The sequence below is a fragment of the Theropithecus gelada genome, chromosome 5, assembly GCF_003255815.1.
Source record: "Theropithecus gelada isolate Dixy chromosome 5, Tgel_1.0, whole genome shotgun sequence".
Taxonomy (NCBI): domain Eukaryota; kingdom Metazoa; phylum Chordata; class Mammalia; order Primates; family Cercopithecidae; genus Theropithecus; species Theropithecus gelada.
In genome coordinates, this window is record NC_037672.1 from 151,505,036 (window position 1) to 151,527,559 (window position 22,524).

General features: G+C 35.7%; 1 protein-coding gene and 1 non-coding gene across 3 annotated transcripts; both read right to left on the reverse strand.

Annotated features, from left to right (window-relative positions):
* Positions 1-2,183: 2,183 nt before the first annotated feature.
* On the reverse strand, positions 2,184-18,301 carry PLRG1 (pleiotropic regulator 1). Of its 2 annotated transcripts, none has more exons than XM_025385150.1 (15): positions 18,166-18,301; positions 16,685-16,791; positions 15,565-15,707; positions 14,859-14,912; positions 13,979-14,069; positions 13,693-13,780; positions 12,038-12,139; positions 9,685-9,777; positions 7,984-8,133; positions 7,793-7,894; positions 7,150-7,252; positions 6,293-6,401; positions 5,139-5,278; positions 4,464-4,657; positions 2,184-3,915 (listed from the first exon to the last, which is right to left on the reverse strand). In XM_025385150.1, exons 1-15 carry the CDS (start codon positions 18,172-18,174, stop codon positions 3,856-3,858), a joined length of 1,545 nt encoding a protein of 514 aa, XP_025240935.1. In that variant the 5' UTR covers positions 18,175-18,301; the 3' UTR covers positions 2,184-3,855. The 2 variants fall into 2 exon arrangements, with proteins under 2 accessions (XP_025240935.1, XP_025240936.1); XM_025385151.1 differs by having other exon boundaries at positions 14,886-14,912; positions 18,166-18,299.
* LOC112625550 lies at positions 11,524-11,628 on the reverse strand. The gene has a single exon (XR_003119641.1). It is a non-coding gene; the product is annotated as a U6 spliceosomal RNA (small nuclear RNA).
* Positions 18,302-22,524: the final 4,223 nt, after the last annotated feature.

Consider the following 22,524-nt stretch of genomic DNA (forward strand, 5'->3'; position numbering starts at 1 on the left):
CGGGAGGCTGAGGCAGGAGAATGGCGTAAACCTGGGAGGCGGAGCTAGAGCGAGACTCCGTCTCAAAAAAAAAAAAAAAGATAGACTTGTTATTTTGCGGCTTACATTCTATTGGGTGAAACAAACAATAAAAAATAATAATTGAGAAAAATAGAGCAGAAATAGGCGATAGCTAGGGAGTACTATGTGATTCAGATAGGAGGGTCACACTTTTAAATCAAGCAGAAAGCACACCCATTCCTCCCATTCTAAGACACAGGAGTCCAGTAAACTTCAGTTTTTACAAAATTAAACTATAATTTATGACTCTTAGGTATAAATATTTCTATTTGATATGTTAAGTAGGTAACAAATTATTCTCAGTGAAAGAAAGACAGAAATTCTCCATGAGAATTCTGGTTTTCAGCTTTCTAAATTCTAAAGAAGTTTCAGGAGAAACTTTCCCTGACCAAGTTAAGAAAGAAGAGTCATATTTAATCAAAATATCTACTGCTATGCTAATAAGTTTCTTAACCAAGAATAAGTTTCAAATTATACGGAGACTCACTGGGACCCAGGAGGCAGAGGTTGCAGTGAGTCACGATTGTGCCACTGCACTCCAGCCTGGGCAACAGAGCAAAACTCTGTCTTCTTTTTATCTACATATAGAAACCCTTCTTCGGCATCTATGAAGATGCTCATATTTTCTACCTTGTCTAAATCAATATAGCTAATTAACTTATTTCCTAATAGTAAACCATCCTTGCATTCTTAGAATAATCTCTGCTTGGGTATGTGGCTTCTTTTGTTAAACTTTCCTAATAATATTTGCATCCATAAGTGAGATGAAACCACAATTTATTTGTTCTTTATTGGATTTGGGTGTCTTTGTTATATTAACATTTAAAAACACACACAAGATTTCCTTCTTTATCTAGGTCCTAGAAAAAATTTCAAGTGCATTGGAATGATTTAAGGACTCAATTCTGAAGTTCTTCGGGTTTAGTGACGTATGTTAGTGGTGGTAGGGGTGTTTGTCTTTGACAACTTCATTTTCTTTATGGCAATTGATCTGTTTATGTTTTCTGTATCTTTTTGAAATAGCCATAGGCTAATTTTTTCTTTAAAACTAATCATTTTGTTTGGCGAATGGCATGGAATTGGACAGCTCTTTTGTTATTTACTTCCCTCTTCCCTTTGTTTCTATTATTGATATTTCTGTTTAATTGGTTTATCTAGGTTTACCTATTTTTGTACCAAAAAAAATCAATTTTTAAGTTTATTTACTATTTTTCCTTATTTCATTAACTTACCAATTCCTTTTGTCAAAAGAAAAATGTTTAACACATTTTCTTTTTTTTGCAATTGGTTGAAAAAATGAGAAAATGTAAAGTGAGGAAATAGAAATAAGTTTATCAAAAACTCTGCAAGTTTAGCTATAAGAGTAGAGAAATGGGTATATTCCTAGAGGGAAACATTTAGGTTTAGTAATTTCTTTTTTCTAAGAGGCAGTATTGAAACCTATTTTTTGATGACATTCATTTAGGGCCGAGGGAAGAAATTCATGGTACAGGAAAGGGTTTAATCATGGGAGCAAGGTCCTTGGGAGGGCAAGAGTGTATGGCAACAACTGCACAGAGGGAACTGTTGTGAGGCTGATTGCTCATCCTCTGCAACAGCAGGCAAAAGGCATTAACTATGGAGATGTGTATTTGGTCATTGTTGATGGCTCACTTGAGATATGTGGTTACAGACCAAGAATGAGTCCAGTCTGTGGAGCTGCCTTTCTTTGGTAACACTTTATAGCTTGACTACACTTAAGCTATATGCAATGGGCAGTGGAAGAGATTGGGACTTAACCCTGGTCGGGGGTCTGTCAGGTAAGTAAAACGGCACATGCATGAAATTCTGCACCTTCCATAGGGTCCATGAACACATTATGGTAGATGAACTTAATGCAACAGAAGTTTCAAGAAACACTGTAATACAGACCAGCATGGAGCAGGGAAACAGATTTTTTAAAATGCTTTTCAGAATTTGATATGTATACCTAACTTGAACACAATAGTGGAAGCTTTGCTAAAAAGATTGGTAGGGGCTTTCTCATCTCCTTGTACTAGTCATTTCTTGTTGGCCTTTAACAGCATCTACCTCTGATTTTTGTTGTTAGAAGGCATATCAGAATCTCTCAGGAATGCAAGTGCAGCGTTCTTTTTTCTTTATTTAAGTTTATGAAATACATGCTTATAGAAAATTAAAACATAGAAATATGTAAAGCCAGTCGTGAAAGTTCCTCCATAATTCTGCTTCCTAACAAAGCCACTGTTAGTAATGTGGTGTTATATTTTGGAGCATCAAGTTGTTCACAAAAAATGCTTGCACAACTTTTTTTAAATAAGAGTAAAGTTTGGAAATTTTGCCCTAATAATCCAGACATTCCTCACTCACTTAATGAATACTTAGAAACAAATTGCATAAAGGTACCATCTATTAAACCATCCCTTATTGACAGGACATTTGGGTTTTAAGTATTAAAGAACAAAGGTGCAATGAATTTGCTTGTGTACACTTGTCAGATTATTCCCATTAGGTAGTTTCCTAGAAATGAACTTAGTAGGCCAAAAGGTTCAAACAGTTTCAATAAACCCCAGAAAACTACATTCCTAAAGGTTGTGCCAATTATACTCCCACCTATAGCATGCAAGATGGGTAATGTAATTGGAAATGCTTATTGAAAATCATAGTGCAATTTTTTAATTTGGAAAATTATAAAAACTGACTGTTCTTATAACTGTGATTTCTCATTATAGAAGGTGAAGTCTGACAAATCTTCTTGACTAAAGGGGAAGCAGGATCCCAGGGCAAGATTTATAAAACTTGTATTTATCAAAAAGAGGCATCAGTATTAGAAACTTTAAAACTTCTCTTTAAAATCTCTACAAGATTGCAGCCCTTGCTATAGTTTTAAACAGCTGCACTGGTATCTCCAGTTATTTTCCCGAAGTTTCAATGGCAGTATTGGTATCCTACTAGTTGTGGAATAAAATCCAAATTTATATGAGCTTTCCTCACAACAAGCCAGCTTTACTCTCCATTATTCAATAGTAGCACAAAATTCTTTGTCCCAGGACACACTGCACACTTTCTTCTGCCTGGTTTCATCACTTCATGCCTTATCTCTTTTCCTTCTTTGTCCTCCTTCACCTCAGTCATCTCCAATGCCACTTACTCTATGAAGTCTTCCACAATCCTTCCTGAGAAAAATAAATGATCTTATCCCCACTTCTGTTCCCCCAGCATTTCACCTGCACCTCCATTACAGAATTTCTATACTAAGCCACCAAACTGGAAGTCTTAGAGGATAGACACATCTTACTTGTCTATTTCCTGAACAGTACCTAGTGCAGAACTTTGTAGAACATACACTCAAAAACGGTTTTTGGAATAAACATATATGTTAAGACTTCAAGTCTTTTAATCTCAAATTATTAGTCACAGATATTAATTTTTAAAGGATTAAAAAAACTTACTGCTCCCTCAAATGTCCTATTATAATAATCCGTTTCATACATTTTTTTAAAAAAGGGGGTTGTTCTAATAAGACTGTCAAAATATTACATCTAGAATAGTTACAGTCAATAAACTTGCATTTACTTGATATCTGCATCTTCCTAGTATCACAAATTGTTTTAGAAATAAAAACACAAGGGTAGGGGACAGGGGACAGTTTATTGTAAAATATGAAGCAGCAATGATTGAAGCAAGTGAATTTCTCCTTTATATTCCCAGCCAGAGCACAAAATGACTGGGTATCCTCATCAACGCCAAGCTTTTTTTTTTTTTTAAAAAAAAAAAAAAAAGAAAATTCCACATTCATTAAAATCTCTTTCTCTTGATAATTTCTGGTTTCCAGCTGACTGGATGAGTTTCTTCTGTCTAAAAGTAGAAAAGCAAGTTAAAATAAAGTATTATTAGTTTGCTTCATGTCTAACAGGCTTCCTTTCTAAGAGAAATAAGGTATCTCCTCTAACATTATTCATTGGCATTATATACTTAGTAGTTCTTTGACAAGTTTAGGAAGAGTTGATAAACTTCTGGCATTATCTAAGTCTAATAACAGATGGATGGATTCATTATGTTTAGTTTGCAGTTTTTCATCTAAAATAACATTTCTATTTGGATCTACTAATACCAAAGCTTATGATTCTCAAATTAATTTGCATAGCAATCTATTTATTTGCTGTTATTCTTGGTGCAAGATTTCCCAGCAACTACAACAAAGAAAGCTGGGATAAAATTAAAACCATCCATGAATTCACTGGCATCAGTGAAATAATATAGAAATCTATAAATAGATACTATTCAAGAAAACAAATACCTTAAATACTATAAAGATTATTTTTCCTTCTGATAAAACTAAATGAGAACACAGTGCCAAATTGGTATAGCTGCTTTACTTAACAAATGTGAAACAGAGAACTTACGGCTGTGTCATCCTCTCTGTATACTTTAATGGTTTTATCAGCTTCAGCTGTTAGTAATCGACTTTCAGACTGATCAAAAGCACAAGCAAATATTCCTGATTCACTGTCCAAAGACCCAGGTTGCACAGCTGCATGAACTCTCTGAAAATTGTAGCCAGTTCTCCAGTCCCAAAGATGCATGGTGCCATTGTCAGCTTAAAGGGAAAAATCTAGTTACACCTGGTATCCCTTCAGCAGTACAGCTTGACAAACATTTATTAAGCATCATTAGCCCAAGCATGGCAATACTTCGGTTATAAAAATACATAAGACACAGGCACTCAATCTTCTCCTAATAATGGCTTTTCTACTTTCATTTGTGCTGGGTTCAGAATTTATAGATCTTAAAAAGCACCTCAAAATCTAACATCCAATTCCAGAATAATAAACACAATTTTAGGCAATTCCCAGCATAAATCCCTGAGATTCATCAGATTGGAACTCAAAAGGACTAAACTATGAAATATACTACATGTATTATGAATATGCATGCACACACATAGTAACATGCAAATGTGCCCTAATCAGGCAAGTGCTGCTATAATACTTAAGTGTGACAGCTTAGAAGTATTACAAATGTTTATTCATCATTAAAAGTAACAGATAAACATATTTATTATAAAAATCTTATTTTACCTCCAGATACAAGTACTCCATCAGAATTTACTGTCAATGTGTTAATAATAGCATTATGACCGGAAAGATTTTGAATGAAACTTCCATCAGGGAATTTCCACTGCTTTATGTTATCTGGAGAACCAGATGCAAATGTGTAACTGAAATAATATTAAAAAGAATTAACGACAAAGGAAACCAAGTTAAATAAAATGGTGGGTTTTAAAAAGCTTATTTCAGTTATATTTTGTGTTGTGTACTCAATGATTTATATATTCAGCAAAATAGTCATATCAAAATGTAAAAATATTAAGACATTTGTTCAAAGTTAAATCAGATCTTCACATTTTTAACAGGATATTTTAAGTCCTAAAGTTTTATTCTTTCATTTCCTTTAAGTTTTATTCTTTCATTTCCTTAATGCTCTGCACTAAGCTAGAGCAATAAATGTGTAGAAGCCCTATTTCACAAGAAGGGCAATGTGTTATGCAACTCTTCTGGAGGGAGGGAGAGCAAGACAGGAACAGGAAGAAAGGGAGAAAAGGAATAGAGGGCAAGAGGAAGAGAGAGAATGGGAGTGAGGAGAGATGAGAGTGAGAAAAACAAGCAAAGGAAGGAAGAAGAGAGGTGGAAAAGGGTATGGAGAGTAGAAGACAGAGAGGAGGAAAGGGAGAAGAGAAAGAATATGAATATAACCAGAAAAGTGTCAGAGTGATCTAATACAACAAACAATAGTTGTGATATTATGCTCCACCTTTTTGGATACTCTGACTATAATGTTCACGGTTCTTATTATTTCTCTTTCTACATATATTAACTTCCTCCTTAAGAATTAAACTATTCAATGAATGTCTCAGTGTCCAATATCAGTTATGTCCAAAACATTAAGCCCAGCCACTAATATCTTTTATTCTGACATGCAGCATTTAATCATGATTTATTTACATTGTCTCATATCTATTTGTTATGAAGTAGAAGGCTTTCCTCATGTTTTACAGGGCATGAAGCAAATTAGTGCATAAGGAAAATGAAAGAAACACACATTCCTATGTGGCACAGGCCTGGAAATGATAGCAGCTAAATGACTGCCAAAGGCAGTGCTGACACCACTAGCATTTCAGCATTATACTAAGAACTCAAGAAAAACAAGAAGCTAATTAGGAAAATACACTTACTGTCTTGGATGTAAAACCACAGCCCTAACTGATTTTTTGTGATTTGTTAACGTCACTCTTGTTTTTCCAGCCACCAGATCCCATAATCGAATTGTAGTATCATGGCTTCCTGTAATGGAAACAAATATATCCCTCAAAACATAGACCAGGAAAAATAATGCAAAAGTTAAATAAAATACAAAGCATTCTTCCAAAACACATATGTTCTAAATGAAAGCCTTATCACTTGCAAATCAGTCTTGGTTAATTTCTTCATAGCTCCAAATTTTTAGGTGGATTTTAATTCTTTAAAAAAATGCAATACAACAACTGATTCACTGTCAACTGAACAGCTAAAACACATGCAAATAACAAATAAAACAAATATATGATTGTATACTCTAGTGAAAAGGAAAAAACTTCAATGATTTTTTTTAAGTTAATAAAATACATCAGGCAAAGGAATTATTTTCTAGTATTAAAGTTCCATTGTTACTAACTTTATTTAGAGCAAAGTAAGATTCAAATCAGTTCTAAAGGTTACTAGTCTCAAGGTATTTTTGTCTTCTAACTTCAATTTCCTAGAAAAATAATTTTGACACTATAAAATAATACTTAATTGTCTGTATCACAGTATTCTAGTCAGACATTACAGGTTACTATGTACGGCATACTCTATGATATGTAAAAACCACGAGATAAAAACAGTGGAATGAAATTTCATTTGAATATATTTCAAATGTCCACGATTAAAATATGACACATAAACACTGTAAACACAATGCAAAGCAAGAGTCATCGTGAATATTAAAAGTATATGTATAATAACATGGATTCTGATATGAATATTCTGTAAACTTGAAAAGTATCGATCATACCTGTAATAATTTGTGGTTCTGCAGCCTGACATCTCACTGTAGCAACTGCATTTGTATGTCCAGATAATGTGTGTACACTGGCTTTAGTTCTCACATCCCAAATCTATAAAAACGCAATAGACATATTAGGAAAGAGAATAGGTATTCATTATCTCAAGAAGATAACTGGATCAATTCAAGGCTGAAAATTTACTAGACAACTAGTACCTGAATATAATAAAGAAAACGCTTAAATGAAAGATAATGATTTATCAACTGGAGGAATAATATAAATAGGAGACAACTTGAAAGAACTTTAAAAAGCTAAAAGATCAGGGTACTGAAAATCTAAGAATGGGCATGATGGGACTACTTTTTAACACTACTGAATGAAAGAACTAATGGACAATAGTTGTTACAGAATGGAACATGAGAATATCACATTTCAGGGACAGGGCATTAATAACACTAACATGGTGAGGTCATAGAACTGCAGACTAAGGTGGAAAAAAATGCAAGTTAAGAAACTTAGGGACTAGGATATTGATGACTCAAGACAACTATCTTTAATTCTCTATCAATCAATTGAAGACTCTGAAACCAAACGTGCACCCTACAAGATGCAACATATTTACAGATAAAAACACAACTCTATCCCGTTTACCCGTGCAGTTGAATCTCGACTACAGGTTACCAACACATCGATTGTTGGGTGCAAATCCAAACCATACACTGCACTTAAATGTCCATGATAATGCCTTATAACCTAAAGACAAAGCAGGACAGTTAATACTTGTAGAATTAGAAAGATAAACAGTGGTTCATAATGTTTTAAATCCTTGATTCCAACCTTACCTTATTGTATTCAAGATCCCAGCATTTTACTTGTTTGTCTTCTCCACAAGAGAACAGGTATGGGCTCCTCGTGCTTACTATCACGCCCCGCACAGTACTAATATGCCCAGTCAATGACAGTTTTAATTTGCCACTAGCCAAGTCCCAGATCTGCAATCAAAGAGTTTTTTTTTTTCTTTCCCTGGTTACCGCAAAGCAAAATTTTAGAATCCTGATTATTACAATTCAGTTTTCAAAGAGAAGAGGAAAAAGATAACGAATATGTAAAAATAAAAAATTTTGTAAAATGACTCCCCTCCAAATAAAAGCAAGAAAAAAACTGGCATGCTCAAACTGGAAAAATATTTGCAATTAGATGACAGGTTAACCTTCTTGTTATATAAATGGAATCTTTGATAATAATAGTATGAAAAGTATGGTATTAAATTAACCGAGGATGGCAACAACTTAAAGAAACCCTAAAAGCAGCAAATACAGATATGAAAAAGTTCAAACTCATTAGAAATTTTATACAAACTTTTTAGTTATTTATTTTTTGAGACAGAGTCTCGCTCTGTCGCCCAGGTTGGAGTGCAGTGGCGCGATCTCGGCTCACTGCAAGCTCCACCTCCTGAGTTCACGCCATTTTCCTGCCTCAGCCTCCGAAGTAGCTGGGATTACAGGCGCCCACCACCATGCCCAGCTAATTTTTGTGCATTTTTTAGTGGAGACAGGGTTTCACCGTGTTAGGTAGGCTGGTCTCGATCTCCTGACCTCATGATCTGCCCACCTCAACCTCCCAAAGTGTTGGGATTACAGTTGTGAGCCACCGCGCCCAGCCTATACAAACTTTTAAAAAAAGATTATCCATTTTTGCTTACCATATTAGATATTTGCAAAGGAATGTACAACCAATGTGCTGAAAAAGATCCTCTCATACACTGCAAGTATCGATTCACCCATTTGGAAAGTAATTTGTACTTTGGGTATCAGCTTCAAAAATATTTGACCCATTTATTCCACTTATGGAACTCTACCATAACAAAATAATTTAAAACACACAAAAAGTCTTATATACAAAACTTAACAGCATTACTTGTAATGGTGAAAATCAGACTAAAAACTCTACCATCCAACAATAGGAAAACAGATTATAGACTATCCAAATGATATAATATTATGCAGCCACTTTAAAAGATGGTAAATTTTTCACAGGAATATGCCTTTGATACAATGTTAAGGGAAAAAAGCAAGATACAAAATTACATACTAAGAATGATTTTTAAAAGATACACAGGAAAAGAGCTTAGAAGTAACTGGCATTTATACTTACAGAAATAAATACTAAAATGAAACTTATCCAAGTATCTAACAATGGTAGGATTATACACAGGTCTATGTACTTTCATAATTCTCTATATTTTCCACATTTTCTATGAATGAGCATGCTCTTAATTTTGTAACCAGTTGGAGACAACAATGTAAGTATAAAGGAATTAGTGGTAGGTATTCAGCAGGTAAAGAAAAAGTGGTTTAAATACCACTTTTCAAACAGATATTTATTTAGAACACTTACTCGTATAAATGATAAATTTTACTCCTTATTCAGGTCTAAAATAACAGAGGAACTGCAATAGCAATTCCTGCCACAGGAAATAGTAACTGATTAAACTTACATGACAAACACAAAGTCATGTTTATTTTTTCTTCCTTCATTATTACCTTTATAGTTCTGTCAGCAGACCCAGTAACAAACCACTGATTTCCAGGTTCCACAGCAATACATCGAACCCAGCCAAGATGTCCACTGATAACCTGTATAAAACAAAGTAGAATGGGCGGCTAACATACAAGTTAAAATGTTTTTAAGTTTAACTGCAGCCCGAGTTTGAATTGCCCTCCCATCTTCAAATCATAAATTTAAAAGATAATTTGACTGTTATATTTTACAATATTAAATTATCTTCAACAAGTTAATAGATACACAAATTGTGGCTCATCTATATAATATATACTACTCAGTAATAAAAAGGAATACATTATTAATACTTGCAACAACTTCAGTGACTCACAAAGGTATTAAGCTGTGTGAAGGAAGCCAATCTAAAAAAGCATATTTTGTATGATTCCATTTATATGACATAGTCAAAAAGACACAGCTAAACCAACCTAAGTGTCCATCAAGAGGTGAACGAATAAATAAAATGTGGTACATACACACAATGGAATACTACTCAGCCATTAAAAAGAATGAAATTCTGTCATTTGCAACAACAAGGATGGAATTGGAAGATACTATGTTAAGTGAAATAAGCCAGACACAGAAACACAAGTACTGCATGCTCTCTCTCATATATGGGAGCTAAAAAATAAATGATCTTGAGAGTTGAATGATGGCTACTAGAGGTTGGGAAGAATAGTAGGGAGGCAGAGGATAAAGAGGGAGTGGATAATGGGTATAAAAATACAGTTAGATAAAGGGAGTAAGATTTAGTGTTTGGTAGCACTAGTTTGGCTAGTTAGCTTGGTAGCACAATAGGGTGACTATAGCTAAGAATAATTTATTGTATATATCAAAATAACTAGAAGAGTAAAATGGAATATTCCTAATACAAAGAAATAATATCCCAATTACCGTGGAGATAAATATCCCCATTACTGTGATTTGATCATTACACATTGTATGCTTTTTTTCCTTTGTTTCTTGTTTTGAGATAGGGTGTCACTCTGTTGCCCAGGCTGGAGTGCAGCAGTGTGATCCCGGCTCACTGCAACCTCCGCCTCCTGAGCCCAAGTGATCCTCCCACTTCAGCCTCTGGAGTAGCTGCACCACCACACATAGCTAATTTTTGTATTTTTTGTAGACGAGATTTTGTTGTGTTGCCCAGGCTGGTACTGAACTCCTGGACTCAAGAGATCCACTTGCCTAGGCCTCCCAAAGTACTGGGATTATAGGCATGAGCCACCATACCTGGCCTACACACTGTATGCTTGTATCAGATTTGATATGTAGCCCATAAATATGCACATCTGTTAGCCATAAAAATTAAAAATAAATTAGAACTGAAATTATTGAAAAAAAATAAGACAACTATAGTGATAGAAAACAGATCAGTGATTGTCAGAGGTGAAGGAAGATATAACTACAAAAAAATAGCACAGGGGTGTTTTTTGAGGTGACGTAATGTCTATATCCTAATTGTGGTAGTGGTTACCCAAATCAATACATCTATTACAATTCATTAGACCTGTATGTCAAACAAAAAGGTTCTTGCTGTACAATCATTTGAAAAATAAAAATTTTAATATATTAAATTACGTGTAGTTGTACATTTTCTACTATGTACACTTTCTTTTTTAAAATTTTGTGTTTAATTTTTGTGGGTACGCAGTAGAAATGTATTTATGGGGAAAATATATATTAAATTACGTGTAGTTGTACATTTTCTACTATGTACACTTTATTTTTTAAAATTTCGTGTTTAATTTTTGTGGGTATGCAGTAGAAATATATTTATGGGGTACATGAGATATTTTGATACAGGCAAGCAATGCAAAATAAACAGTATGGAACACTTCACGAATCTGTGTTATCCTTGCAGAAGGGCCATGCTCATCTTCTCTGTACTGTTCCAATTTTAGCATATGGGCTGCTGAAGTGAGCACGCAGGTCCATTTTATTTTAGATGATACACTCTGACTCATTTTAATTTATTGTAGTTCAAAGAATAACTGGTAGGCCCAAAGAATTTCTTTATACGGTGTTTTCCCCCTTCACCTTCAAACTAAATACTTTGAACACTTTCTAAATTTATTTAGTCTGCAATCCATATTTAGTAGCTTTATCTTGACATTTTATATGATTTTATATAAAATACAAGTATAACTTTTACTTAAGGAAGTCGCCTTCCCAAGAGATCTTTTAAGATACTCCCTAAGACTCTTCTCAATCCACCTCAGATTGCTCTACCGGTTTTTCATATTCACTCTTTTTCCTCCTTACTCTATTCTTCAGTGCTTGTCAACTAGAAAGCAATCATGATTCACATAATAAAATAAATGCAGAGTCACTCACCCTGTAGAGTTTCCATGGTGGGTGCCACTGGGGTTTTGGCATTGTAGGGGCTTTTTTAGCCATCAGTGCAGAGTTCTTGGTATTGCCGGTCTCCATGACAATCTAGACATAGAAGAGACATTATTATTATTAAAGATATCATACCAAAGACTTTGTATCAATTCAGAAACGGAAATGGAAAGAGGGAACTTACAAAAGATTTTTTCCATAAATGAAGAAATAAAATTTTCTGTATGTTAATTTTAAAAAGCAATTATAAAATCAGAGAGAGGCAGAACATTAGACTTAAGAACACACATCACTGTGTATGGGTTCAAATCCCAGCTTGGCCCATTACTAGCTGTTTGACATTAGGTAACAATTACGTAACCTCTATGTGCCTCACCTATGAAATGGGAAGAATAGTGCCTATTTCATAGGGTTACTACAAAGATGTAAAAAGTAGTAAATGCTTGTGCCTTGTTGGTGTGCTGCACCCATCAACTCGTCATTTACATCAGGTATAACTCCCAATGCAATCCCTCCCCCCGCCCCCCTCCCCATGATAGGCCCCGGTGTGTGATGTTCCCCTTCCCGAGTCCTGCACGTTATGCACATGTACCCTACAACTTACAGTATAATAATAATAAATAAATAAATAAATTTATTTAAAAAAAAAAAAAAAAAAAAAGTAGTAAATGCTCCATGTAAGCTCCCATTATTAAAATCATTTTAAGTGTATTAATGCCACTGCCTTTCATTGTCATATTTTAACCTTATGGATTTAATGTAGCAAAGACTGATATGATAGTTCCTTCTATTTATCTTCTAATACAATATTTAAATGCTATTTTAACAGGTGTACTGCCTGATATACCATCTATTGTTAGCAGTCATCTAGTCATCCAAAAAATAATTAAGCCCATAAAGTTCCTGCCCTCAAGAAGCTTAAATTACACCCTCATAAGGAGGGTAGAGAGCCTGGACAGAAGATATGCTCTGAATGGAAGATAAAGGAAGAAATGAGATGTGGGGGTTACACATTCATTCACTTCATGAAGTCAAAACAATTGCATAATGAGCTGAGAAGCAAAGCCAGCACTTATTTCAAGTGGCAGCATAATAAAATACATGGCAGAAAAATAAATCAATAAAATAACTATAGAAAATAATTCTACAACTACTTCTACCATACTAATACCAGTTGCCATTTACCTACAGATAAACTTATTTCTAAATGTTCATTTATAAGACTAGTTGTATAGCCCATGAATAGTACAACACTAATAGCACTCAACATAACTGTACCAACTTAAAATTTAATAAAAAAAAAAAAGACTTTCATATGCAATGCATACTAACACAGGTTTCAGAAAAACTCTCCTTGCATTTTTAATAGTGGGCAATAAATACCAACATCACATTATCTTTTATCAAAATACATATTATACACAACGTACAAGTAGACAAATAACAGCATTCCAAAAAATGTTAATTTACTACCAACTTGAGTGTTAGGGCTATGAAATATGAATGACTAGCTCAGGCTGCTATTTATCTTAATAATTCCAAAGTGTTCATTTCTTTAGTATTTAAGGTAAGACTTTCGATCAGAGGGAAATAAGGCAACATGTTTAAAAAGTTAGAAACCTGCTATTTGACGCAGAAAAACTTACTGAATTCATCGCTGTAGGCTGTGGACGGTCAGAAGCCCCAGGATGTCGGTATTCACTTCCACTAGGTGCAGTACGATTTACATCAGTCCTGAGGCAAAAGAAATATTATATTCAAAGTAATTAATGCCTCCAGTCATGTATTCTGCAAAACTAACCCTTTATTTTAAATTGTTATAAGTCCTGATAAAGGAAAATGTCATACAATAGTTATAAAGAAATTTTAAAAAGAAAAAACGTGAACAGTGAAATATGCTTTTAAGATCTTTGTAATTATAATATTTCATACTTGGTCTGAGAAGGTAATGCCACTGCTAAGGACTGTGCAGCTGATTCACTTGGCATTCTCTGGATCTTAGTATCTGCTGTCAAAGCAACCCCTATTAAAATGAAAAATCAATTTCTTTTAGTAGCTTTGTATTATTCATTTACATGCACTTAAAATAAAATGATGAAGGAAAACATTCCAAACGTTTATTAATTCCAGGCAGTGATACAAATTTTGATTAAGTTTTGCTCATCTTGTTTTTAATTTCTACAATAAATACTGCTTAGTAACACATAACTCAAATTTGATCACAGCCTACAAGGTATTAAAGCAGCCCAGAACAGTAAAGTTAATTTCCATTATATCTGGGTATTAGTTTCAAAAGTCAGTATTAAGCAGTTCCTCAAATACAAACAGAATGTTTCCAAGAGTGGTTGTAACTTACTACAACCAGAAGCATCCAATTTTCCTGTACTTTCTATATATACTAAGCCTTTTGTCCTCTACCCGGTTATACTGGCCACTCCATCCGTGGGCCAATACCTTAATACAGACAGAGGACATGTTTCTAAGATACTGCCTCTAACATTTCCATCATTTTTATAAGCTTGGTGATATTTACATGTCTGCCTAAACCACCAGATAATAAATTTGTCTAGGCCTGCAACAGTTTTATTGTCTTTGAATTCCTAGCACATTGCCTGAAAAATTATACATACTCAAGAATGTTTGCTGAATAAAGGCACATGAGTATTCATTATCACCTACAAAGCTATGCATGGATGCTTGGCTATTGAGCTTATCTTGCATTTTACAGGCAACAAGAATGTCATTATTGGCTCGTTAGTAAAAATGTATGTGACATTTTTAAGACATTTTCAATATACAACAGGTCACTAACCAGGTCCCGGTGGGTATGGATGTGTGCCTGCCACAAAGTATTCAACTTCTTGTCCTAGAAACAAGACAAAAAAAAGCAACAGTAGTGAATTTATCTTATATATAAAAGTTATCATCTCTTTAAAGTATCAAATAATATTACATTTTCAACTGCATCTATCACATTTTCTCAACTAAGTTAAGCCTCAGAAATAAGGGAAATTGGTCACTTTTGATCTCTGTAAACCACGTCCTTGTCCATTTGCTATATAGTAATGGTATACAAAGAAGTCCTCCTATCAAGTGATAATCCACTCTGGTATTTCGTCCAAGCAAATGGTTTCTTGTGGAAGCCTGAATTCTCTTCATTTATTAAGATTTCAGTATTTAATTTCATCTTTCTGAATTACAGACAGGATAGATGGTATCCCCACAGGTTAAGAATATTCTCCAATTTTTTCCTTTAATCTCTACTGTGACCTTCTCCACATTCTAAGAATCTCTGCCATCATTATACTACCATTTTTATTTCCTATAAGAAAAAAGTCATCAACCAATGTCTCAGTATTCCCATGAGGATAAAAACTTCCATTATAATACTGGTACAGCCATTAAATACTGTATGACCACACCTAAGTCCTGCCAGCAGGGGCAAAAATAACACATTTTATTTTTCTATTTTTAAAATTCACATATACGTCTGACATTTCTGATAATAACATACTCACCTTGATTGGCAGGGTACTGTTTATGAACATATGAATCCGTTGCATTCTGAGGACCCTTCTCTTTAAGATTTTCTTTCGAAGTAGGCATATGCAACACAGGACCATACTCATTCCGAAGCTTGATTGCCATCTTCCGTTTGTGACTATTTAGAAATTATAAACATAAGAACGTATCCATAAATACTTTAAAACAAACACTTAGACAGCTTATGTTTGCCCAATCATGTAGGAAAAGTTTCTAGTAAGATTTTAAGTAGTATTTAAAAGAATCAAAAATTTCCAAGTGCATTTCCCCACTGTATCTGTTCTTTTGCTCACATTCCACCACACAGCATTCATTAAACCTAAGTAATATTTTAGTTTGTTACCTAATAGAAAATATTTTATGATAAATTATCAAGGGTCTGCTTGAAAGATATATAGAAACTAACATACCCTTTAAGAAACCTCAAAGTCAATACGCTTTCCTTCAAAATATAAATATAGTAAAAACTCTATAGCAACCTTTACTAGATGTATCCAAACAGGTTAGTTAGAACTAAGAAAAGTACTTAATTGGTTCAATATTTTAAAAAGAAATGCACTTATATTACTTTTAAAAATAGTCTACTTTACAAATTAAATATAAATGCTTGTTTGAGGAGTTAAGTAGATTTTAAAAGGGTAAAGGACAAAGAAGGAACACTGCACATAATGCAATCCCAGACTGGAGCTGGATATGTAGAACCAAAAATATGCCACCACTCAAAAATCTTCATCATACTAACGAGAAAAGATGGGAGTAGAGGTACTGGCCAGGTACAATTTCAGCTCAGCAAGGCTCTGAGAGCAGCGGGAAGCTGAAAGCACATACAAAGTGATTGATTATAAAATAAAATACCTAAAAGGGACTCTCTTAATTACTGGGTATTTGTAAAATGCAATTAATTAATGGAACTTTTACTGTAAAAGGCCAAAAAAAAAAAGTTAAATCAGCTTAAATTATGCCAAAACACCACTCATTATTGAATTAGCCCATGAGCATTACCAGTTTATCTTTAAAGGTCTCCCTCTCCCTGCTCTCTTCCCCCAATATTAGAATGTTAAATATTTCAGCAATTGGAAAAAAAACTATACCAACCTCTCTTCATCTAAAGGCACAGGTTTTCCATTATCAGCTACAAACATGTCATGGGTCCTCTTCAATGACCTGAACACAAGTGTGTGTACTGAATGTTTCTGTACCTCCTAAAAAAAAAAAAAAAAAAAAAAAGTAATTACACACCTATCTACAAATTACACAAATCATAACCTAACGTCAGATTGATTATACACTTCACATGTTTAAATATGTAAAAAGCTTTATACCACTCACCATAGCTACTTGTTGTGAGCTACAGGAGTCAAGTTTAGAGAAGAGGAGGAAGCTCCTCTTCGGCTAGAACCTCAGGTATAGCAACTGAGTGATGCCGTAGTTTAGTCATTTATTCAATAAATATTTACTGAGCTCCTACTGTGTGTCTGGCACGTATTGTGCTAGAATCTCACAATAGAATGATAAAAGGTAGTCATGGTCCCTGTGCTCAAGAGGAAACAGACAAATAAAAAGTAAACTAATTCCACATTTTGATAAGTGCTATGAGGGCAACAAGCAAGGCACTGGGTCAGGAAACGAAGGACTAAGTATAATTGTGAAAGCCTTCACTAAAGTGATATTTAAGCAGAAAGGGAGTTAGCCTTGCACAAAACAGAGATAAAAACGAACCAGGTTGATGGAAATGTCATGTAAAAAAACGTTCAGTTAACTGAAATAATACAAGGAGGGCAGCACAGCTGTATATGGTGGATGAGATGGTGCTTTGTGGTTGCAAGGGTAGACAAGGTCCAGATTAGGTAAGATCTTTTAGACTATTACAACAGCCTATGTTTTCTTCTAGCAACACAGTCAGTAAAGGGTTTTAAACAAGAAAGGTATGAACAACTTACATTTTAAACAGAACAACTTATGGAACAAAATGGAAGCAAGGAAATCAACGGGGAGCTAATGCACCAGGCCCGGTGAAAGATGATGTTGGTCTCAATTAAGGTGGACTACAGTGGATACGGAGAAAAGTGAATGGAATCAATAAACATGTGGGGTAACAAGGACAAAACCAGCTAACAGAATGGCTGGCTGTTCATGCCAGGGAAAGATGTAAAGAATGGCAAGTTTTTCTGGGAGTAGAGTTGAAATAAGAGACGACTTGAACGCAAGATGGAGAAGACCGCCAATCTTTTCGGGCACAGAATCACTGACACTGCCCCGAGGGCGGCGAGTACCAGTGGTCGAACACCAACAGAGGCCCCGCCTCCAAAGACAGTTTCCAGCTCCCAAGAGTCAAACGAGGACTGGACGAATTATCTCAGGCTTAGCGCCCAGACTGAACCTCCGACTCGGGTTCTCATCCGGCTTCTACCCCTTCCCCGAAAACCCGATGAAGAGACCACCCGGCCTCGGCCAAACAGCTTCCCTCGTAGCCTCTTTTCTCTCCGGACTCCAAGCACTCTCAATCCCCCACGCCCACTGCCAAAGAAAAACAGTCCAGAGACAAACGACTCTTGAGAGTCCCAGTGTCACTTTACCTCGACCATGATGCTACCGCGTATCCCACCTCCGGCAGGGAAGAAACCCTAATCACTAACGCAGTACCCGCCGCCACAACTGTGCTGCACCTTCCGGAATTGGGAGGCCAGGCGGCGGATGTGATGCAAGCTCTGCGCACGCGCGCTAGTCTCCCCCGGCCCTCTGGGATCAAGAGGCGGGTCTCCCTCCTCAGGACCGCCCCTAGGGCGGAGTCTCGAGGCTGTAGAGGGGAGACACCTGGAAGCGCTCGACTGGAGGATTTCACTGGCTCCTCTGAAGAAGTCTTCGAATTATGTTTTCTGCCTTACCTTCAGCCTTAAATGTCTTGGCTGGGGCCCTGGTTGTTCATGCTGTATTCCCCGGAGTTTAATGCTTTTTATTCAGAGAGCCTAAGCGTCTGGAGAGCAAACTCCCGTGGGCTCTATCTAAGGCGCTTCCACTGCCTTGATCTCTTTGGAGGTCGCCTGCTTGCTTTCTGTCTCCTGGTTCCAATCCTGGCGAGAAGCACTTGGACACTTGTAGGCTTAACACCTGAAAACAATTTCGCTTAAACAGTTCAGTAAACACTTGCTGAGTGAATGTTGAGGAATGGCTGTTTTAATTTGGAAAATTTTGACATGTAGATATAAAAAAAACCCATATTCATTTTCTGCTAATAGATTTTTTTTTTTTTTTTTTTTAATTTCTCAACGCTACATAGCTCTTGGCCATTTCCTAGTTCTCTGCTGATTATTGTGGCTTCAACAATGCCAGGGTACAGCTTTTCAAAGCTGGTAGAAGAAAGACACAATTGGAGACTTTAGCCATTTTTATTTATACATATCCTTGTGCCAAGTAGTGGTATTTTTGCTTCCTACCCTGGTAAAATCTCCGGTTTTGATCAACCCTACCTAATTATTTTTCTATGTAAAAAGAAAAATGGATGGACTTGGGCATTTGCAAACTTAAATAGACAAAACATTTTACTGGCCCTGTTTCAGTTTCACTGATCTGTCCTGACAGCGTACTGCATACACTTTGAGAGGGGAAAACAATCTAGCAAAAGAATAGCAGTGTAAATCAACCTCACTTGGAAATTCATTAAAAACATTAAGGTCATGGTTTTTTGTTTGTTTGAGACGGAGTTTTGTTCTTGTCGCCCAGGCTGGAGGGCCATGGCGCAATCTTGGCTTACTGCAACCTCCTCCTCCCGGGTTCAAGCGAGTCTCCTGCCTCAGTCTCCGGAGTAGCTGGGATTACAGGCGCCCGCCACCACGCCCGGCTAATTTTTGTATTTTTAGTAGAGGCGGGGTTTCACCATGTTGGCCAGGCTGGTCTTAAACTCCTGACCTCAGGTGATCCGCCCCTCTCGGCCTCCCAAAGTGCAGGGATTACAGGCATGAGACACCGCGCCCGGCCTTAAGGTCATGTTTTTACTTGAAGATAAAACATCTCTGAATTTGACTGTGAGTTTGTCCTAAGAATTGATTTTCTGTAAAAGTGGCCGGTGATGGTATTTCCTTGCAAGAAAATACTATAATTATAAAATATATACTTGAGGAACTAAATAATATACTCACCTATGAATAATAACTATAGAAAACAATGATTTGAAATGACAATAAAACCATAGAAACCTAAGCAAGACTAATATCTATGGAAATATATTAATTGTCTGGTTGGACCTATTAACTTTTTACATACTTAATCATCCTGGAGGCATTAATTTATAGGCCCAGACTCATAACAATATGGTAATGATTGAGGTAAATTGCCTCGAATTTGCTCCTTTTAAAACACTGTCGTGAATTTATAGAATTATGTCATCCACTTGAAAGTTTACAATATTTTAGATAAATATAGAACTCAAGTGAGCCTATTATTTAGTTCAGGGATTCATAAATTATGTATATTGTAGGAAAATTTTGTATTTATATGGCAATATGCTTTATTTTCTTGAGAAAGGATCTACAAGTTTCACTGGATTCCTGAAGGGTTCCAGGATACACACATGGCCTGGCTGACACCCCAAGCTGCCTTATTTGAACAGCAGGTGTCACTACTGCTGTTCATAAGGGCCCTCAGGGCTCTCCTTAAAGCAGACATGACAAGTAACTTATTAATATAAATATTAGTATTATGTCTGTGTAAAACCAAGAATATAAGTTTTAAGGAAAGCCCTCTTTCTTTAGGCAAGATTTTTTAAACTCACCAAAACAGAAAGTCTTTTTATTCTCCTTCAAATATTGTTCTTTGCTCTTGAACAGTGATAGGTCATGTGAGTATAGATTTGAGTGCCATTTTCATCAGCTTTTTATGATATTTTTTATAGGAAGTGTTTTCTGATTCTTATAATCATAAAATAAATATTACTATTTATTTTCCTGTTTCAACTTAAAGGGTTAAATATACAAGCTTTCAAAAACACTGTATGCAATGTTCTTTAGAGTTGTGTGACTCAGTGTGTCCAGCCCTTAAATTTCATATTTGAAATTGTTCATTAATTCAAAAGAAAGTAATCGTGGGAGTTATCACTGTTTATTTGAATTTTTGAGGTCAAAACCTGTGAAAAATGATACTTGGACATTTCTTCCAAAAGTTTGATCTTTAATTGTTTAGCACAATGCTATGAATTTGCCTAGATACTAAGGTAGTATCAGCAGATACTTTCTTGTAACATAGTTGAAACAGAGGCTTCTGGGACTATAAGGAACAGCGAAGGGGCTATTCTTCCTGTTAATGCCTGGAAAGACTTTGGGAATAATTAGATTGTACTATCAGTTATAAACTGTCAGTTATAAATATCTTAGCAAGGTGTATGTGTGTGGGTGTGTGTGGGGGGGAGTGTGTGTGTGTGTGTGTGTGTGAGAGAGAGAGAGAGAGAGAGTCCTCAGGTCTTATCACAATATCACCGTCCTCTACTACAGGAAGGGATTGTTCTTCCTGTTAATGCCTGGAAAGACTTTGGGAATAATTATATTGTACTATCAGTTATAAACTGTCAGTTATAAATATCTTAGCAAGGTGTGTGTGTGGGGGGTGGGGGAGTGTATGTGTGTGTGTGAGAGAGAGAGAGAGAGAGAGAGAGTCCTCGGGTCTTATCACAATATCACCATCCTCTACTACATGAAGGGATTATTCTTCCTGTTAATGCCTGGAAAGACTTTGGAAATAATTAGATTGTATTATCAGTTATAAACTGTCAGTTATAAATATCTTAGCAAGGTGTGTGTGTGTCTGTGTGTGTGTGTGAGAGAGAGAGAGAGAGAGAGAGGCCTCGGGTCTTACTTATCACAATTTCACCATCCTCTACTACATGAAGCCCCATCTCATGTGTATTAGTTTGCTAGGGCTGATGTAACAAAGTACCACAACTTTGTTAGACAACAAATATTTATTGTCTCACAGTTCTGGAGGCAACAGGTTTGAAATAAAGGTGTTGGCAAGGTTGGTTCCTTCTGAGGGCTGTGAGAGATAATGTGTTCTCTGGCTCTCCCCTAACTTCTGGTAGTTCTCTGGCAGTCTTTGTCGTTTCTTGGCTTCTACTGCATCACTCTCATGTCTGCCTTCAACTTCACATTTCGTTCTTGCTGTGCATATGCATATGCCAAATTTCTCCTTCTTAAAGAACATCAATCATACTGAATCAAAGGTCCACCCTACTCCAGTATGGCCTCATCTTAACTAATTCCATCCAAAAAGACCCTATTTCCAAATAAGGTCACATTCTTAGCTACTGGGGGTTAGGAATTCAGAATGTGAATTTGGGGGGACACAATTGAACCCACAACACCATATCACAAAACAGGTGACAATATTGAACATAATCATGACTTTTGTTGTTTACCTTTACAAATAAGAATTTGTACTTACGAATATTTACAGGCATTTACAAATGTTTTTATTTTACAGAAATATTTTTGGTGTTTATACTGCCACAGAAGAAATAACAATGTCTTGGTTCCAGCTTTCTTAGCTGAATGTTTGGTTGTAATATTTGTTTAAATATCTGTATTTCCCACTAGACTTATGGGGTGAATATGGCATGATGTTTACTGTCACACAGTCAGGATCTAATTAACTTGCAACTGGTAAGTTTTCAATATTTATTGAATGAATGAATAAGTAAGCTATTATATTGTATATACTTAAATATGGGTGTAGGTGGCATTGAAAGCCTAATTTTTTTTTTTTTTTTTTGAGACGGAGTCTGGCTCTGTCGGCCGGGCTGAAGTGCAGTAGCACCGTCTCGGCTCACTGCAACCTCTGCCTCCTGGATTCAAATGATTCTCCTGCCTCAGCCTCTGGAGTAGCTGGGATTACAGGTGGGCACCACCACGCCTGGCTGATTCCTTGTATTTTTAGTAGAGACGAGGTTT

Excerpts from the sequence above, each read along its gene's own strand:
- PLRG1 (XM_025385150.1), bottom strand. Across the intron at positions 15,708-16,684 it reads GTGCCTTTAGATGAAGAGAG|TCACAAACGGAAGATGGCAA; the intron begins GTTGGTATAGTT and ends ATTTCTAAATAG. Across the intron at positions 5,279-6,292 it reads GTGGTTTTACATCCAAGACA|TTACACATTTGCATCTGGTT; the intron begins GTAAGTGTATTT and ends ATATTATTTCAG.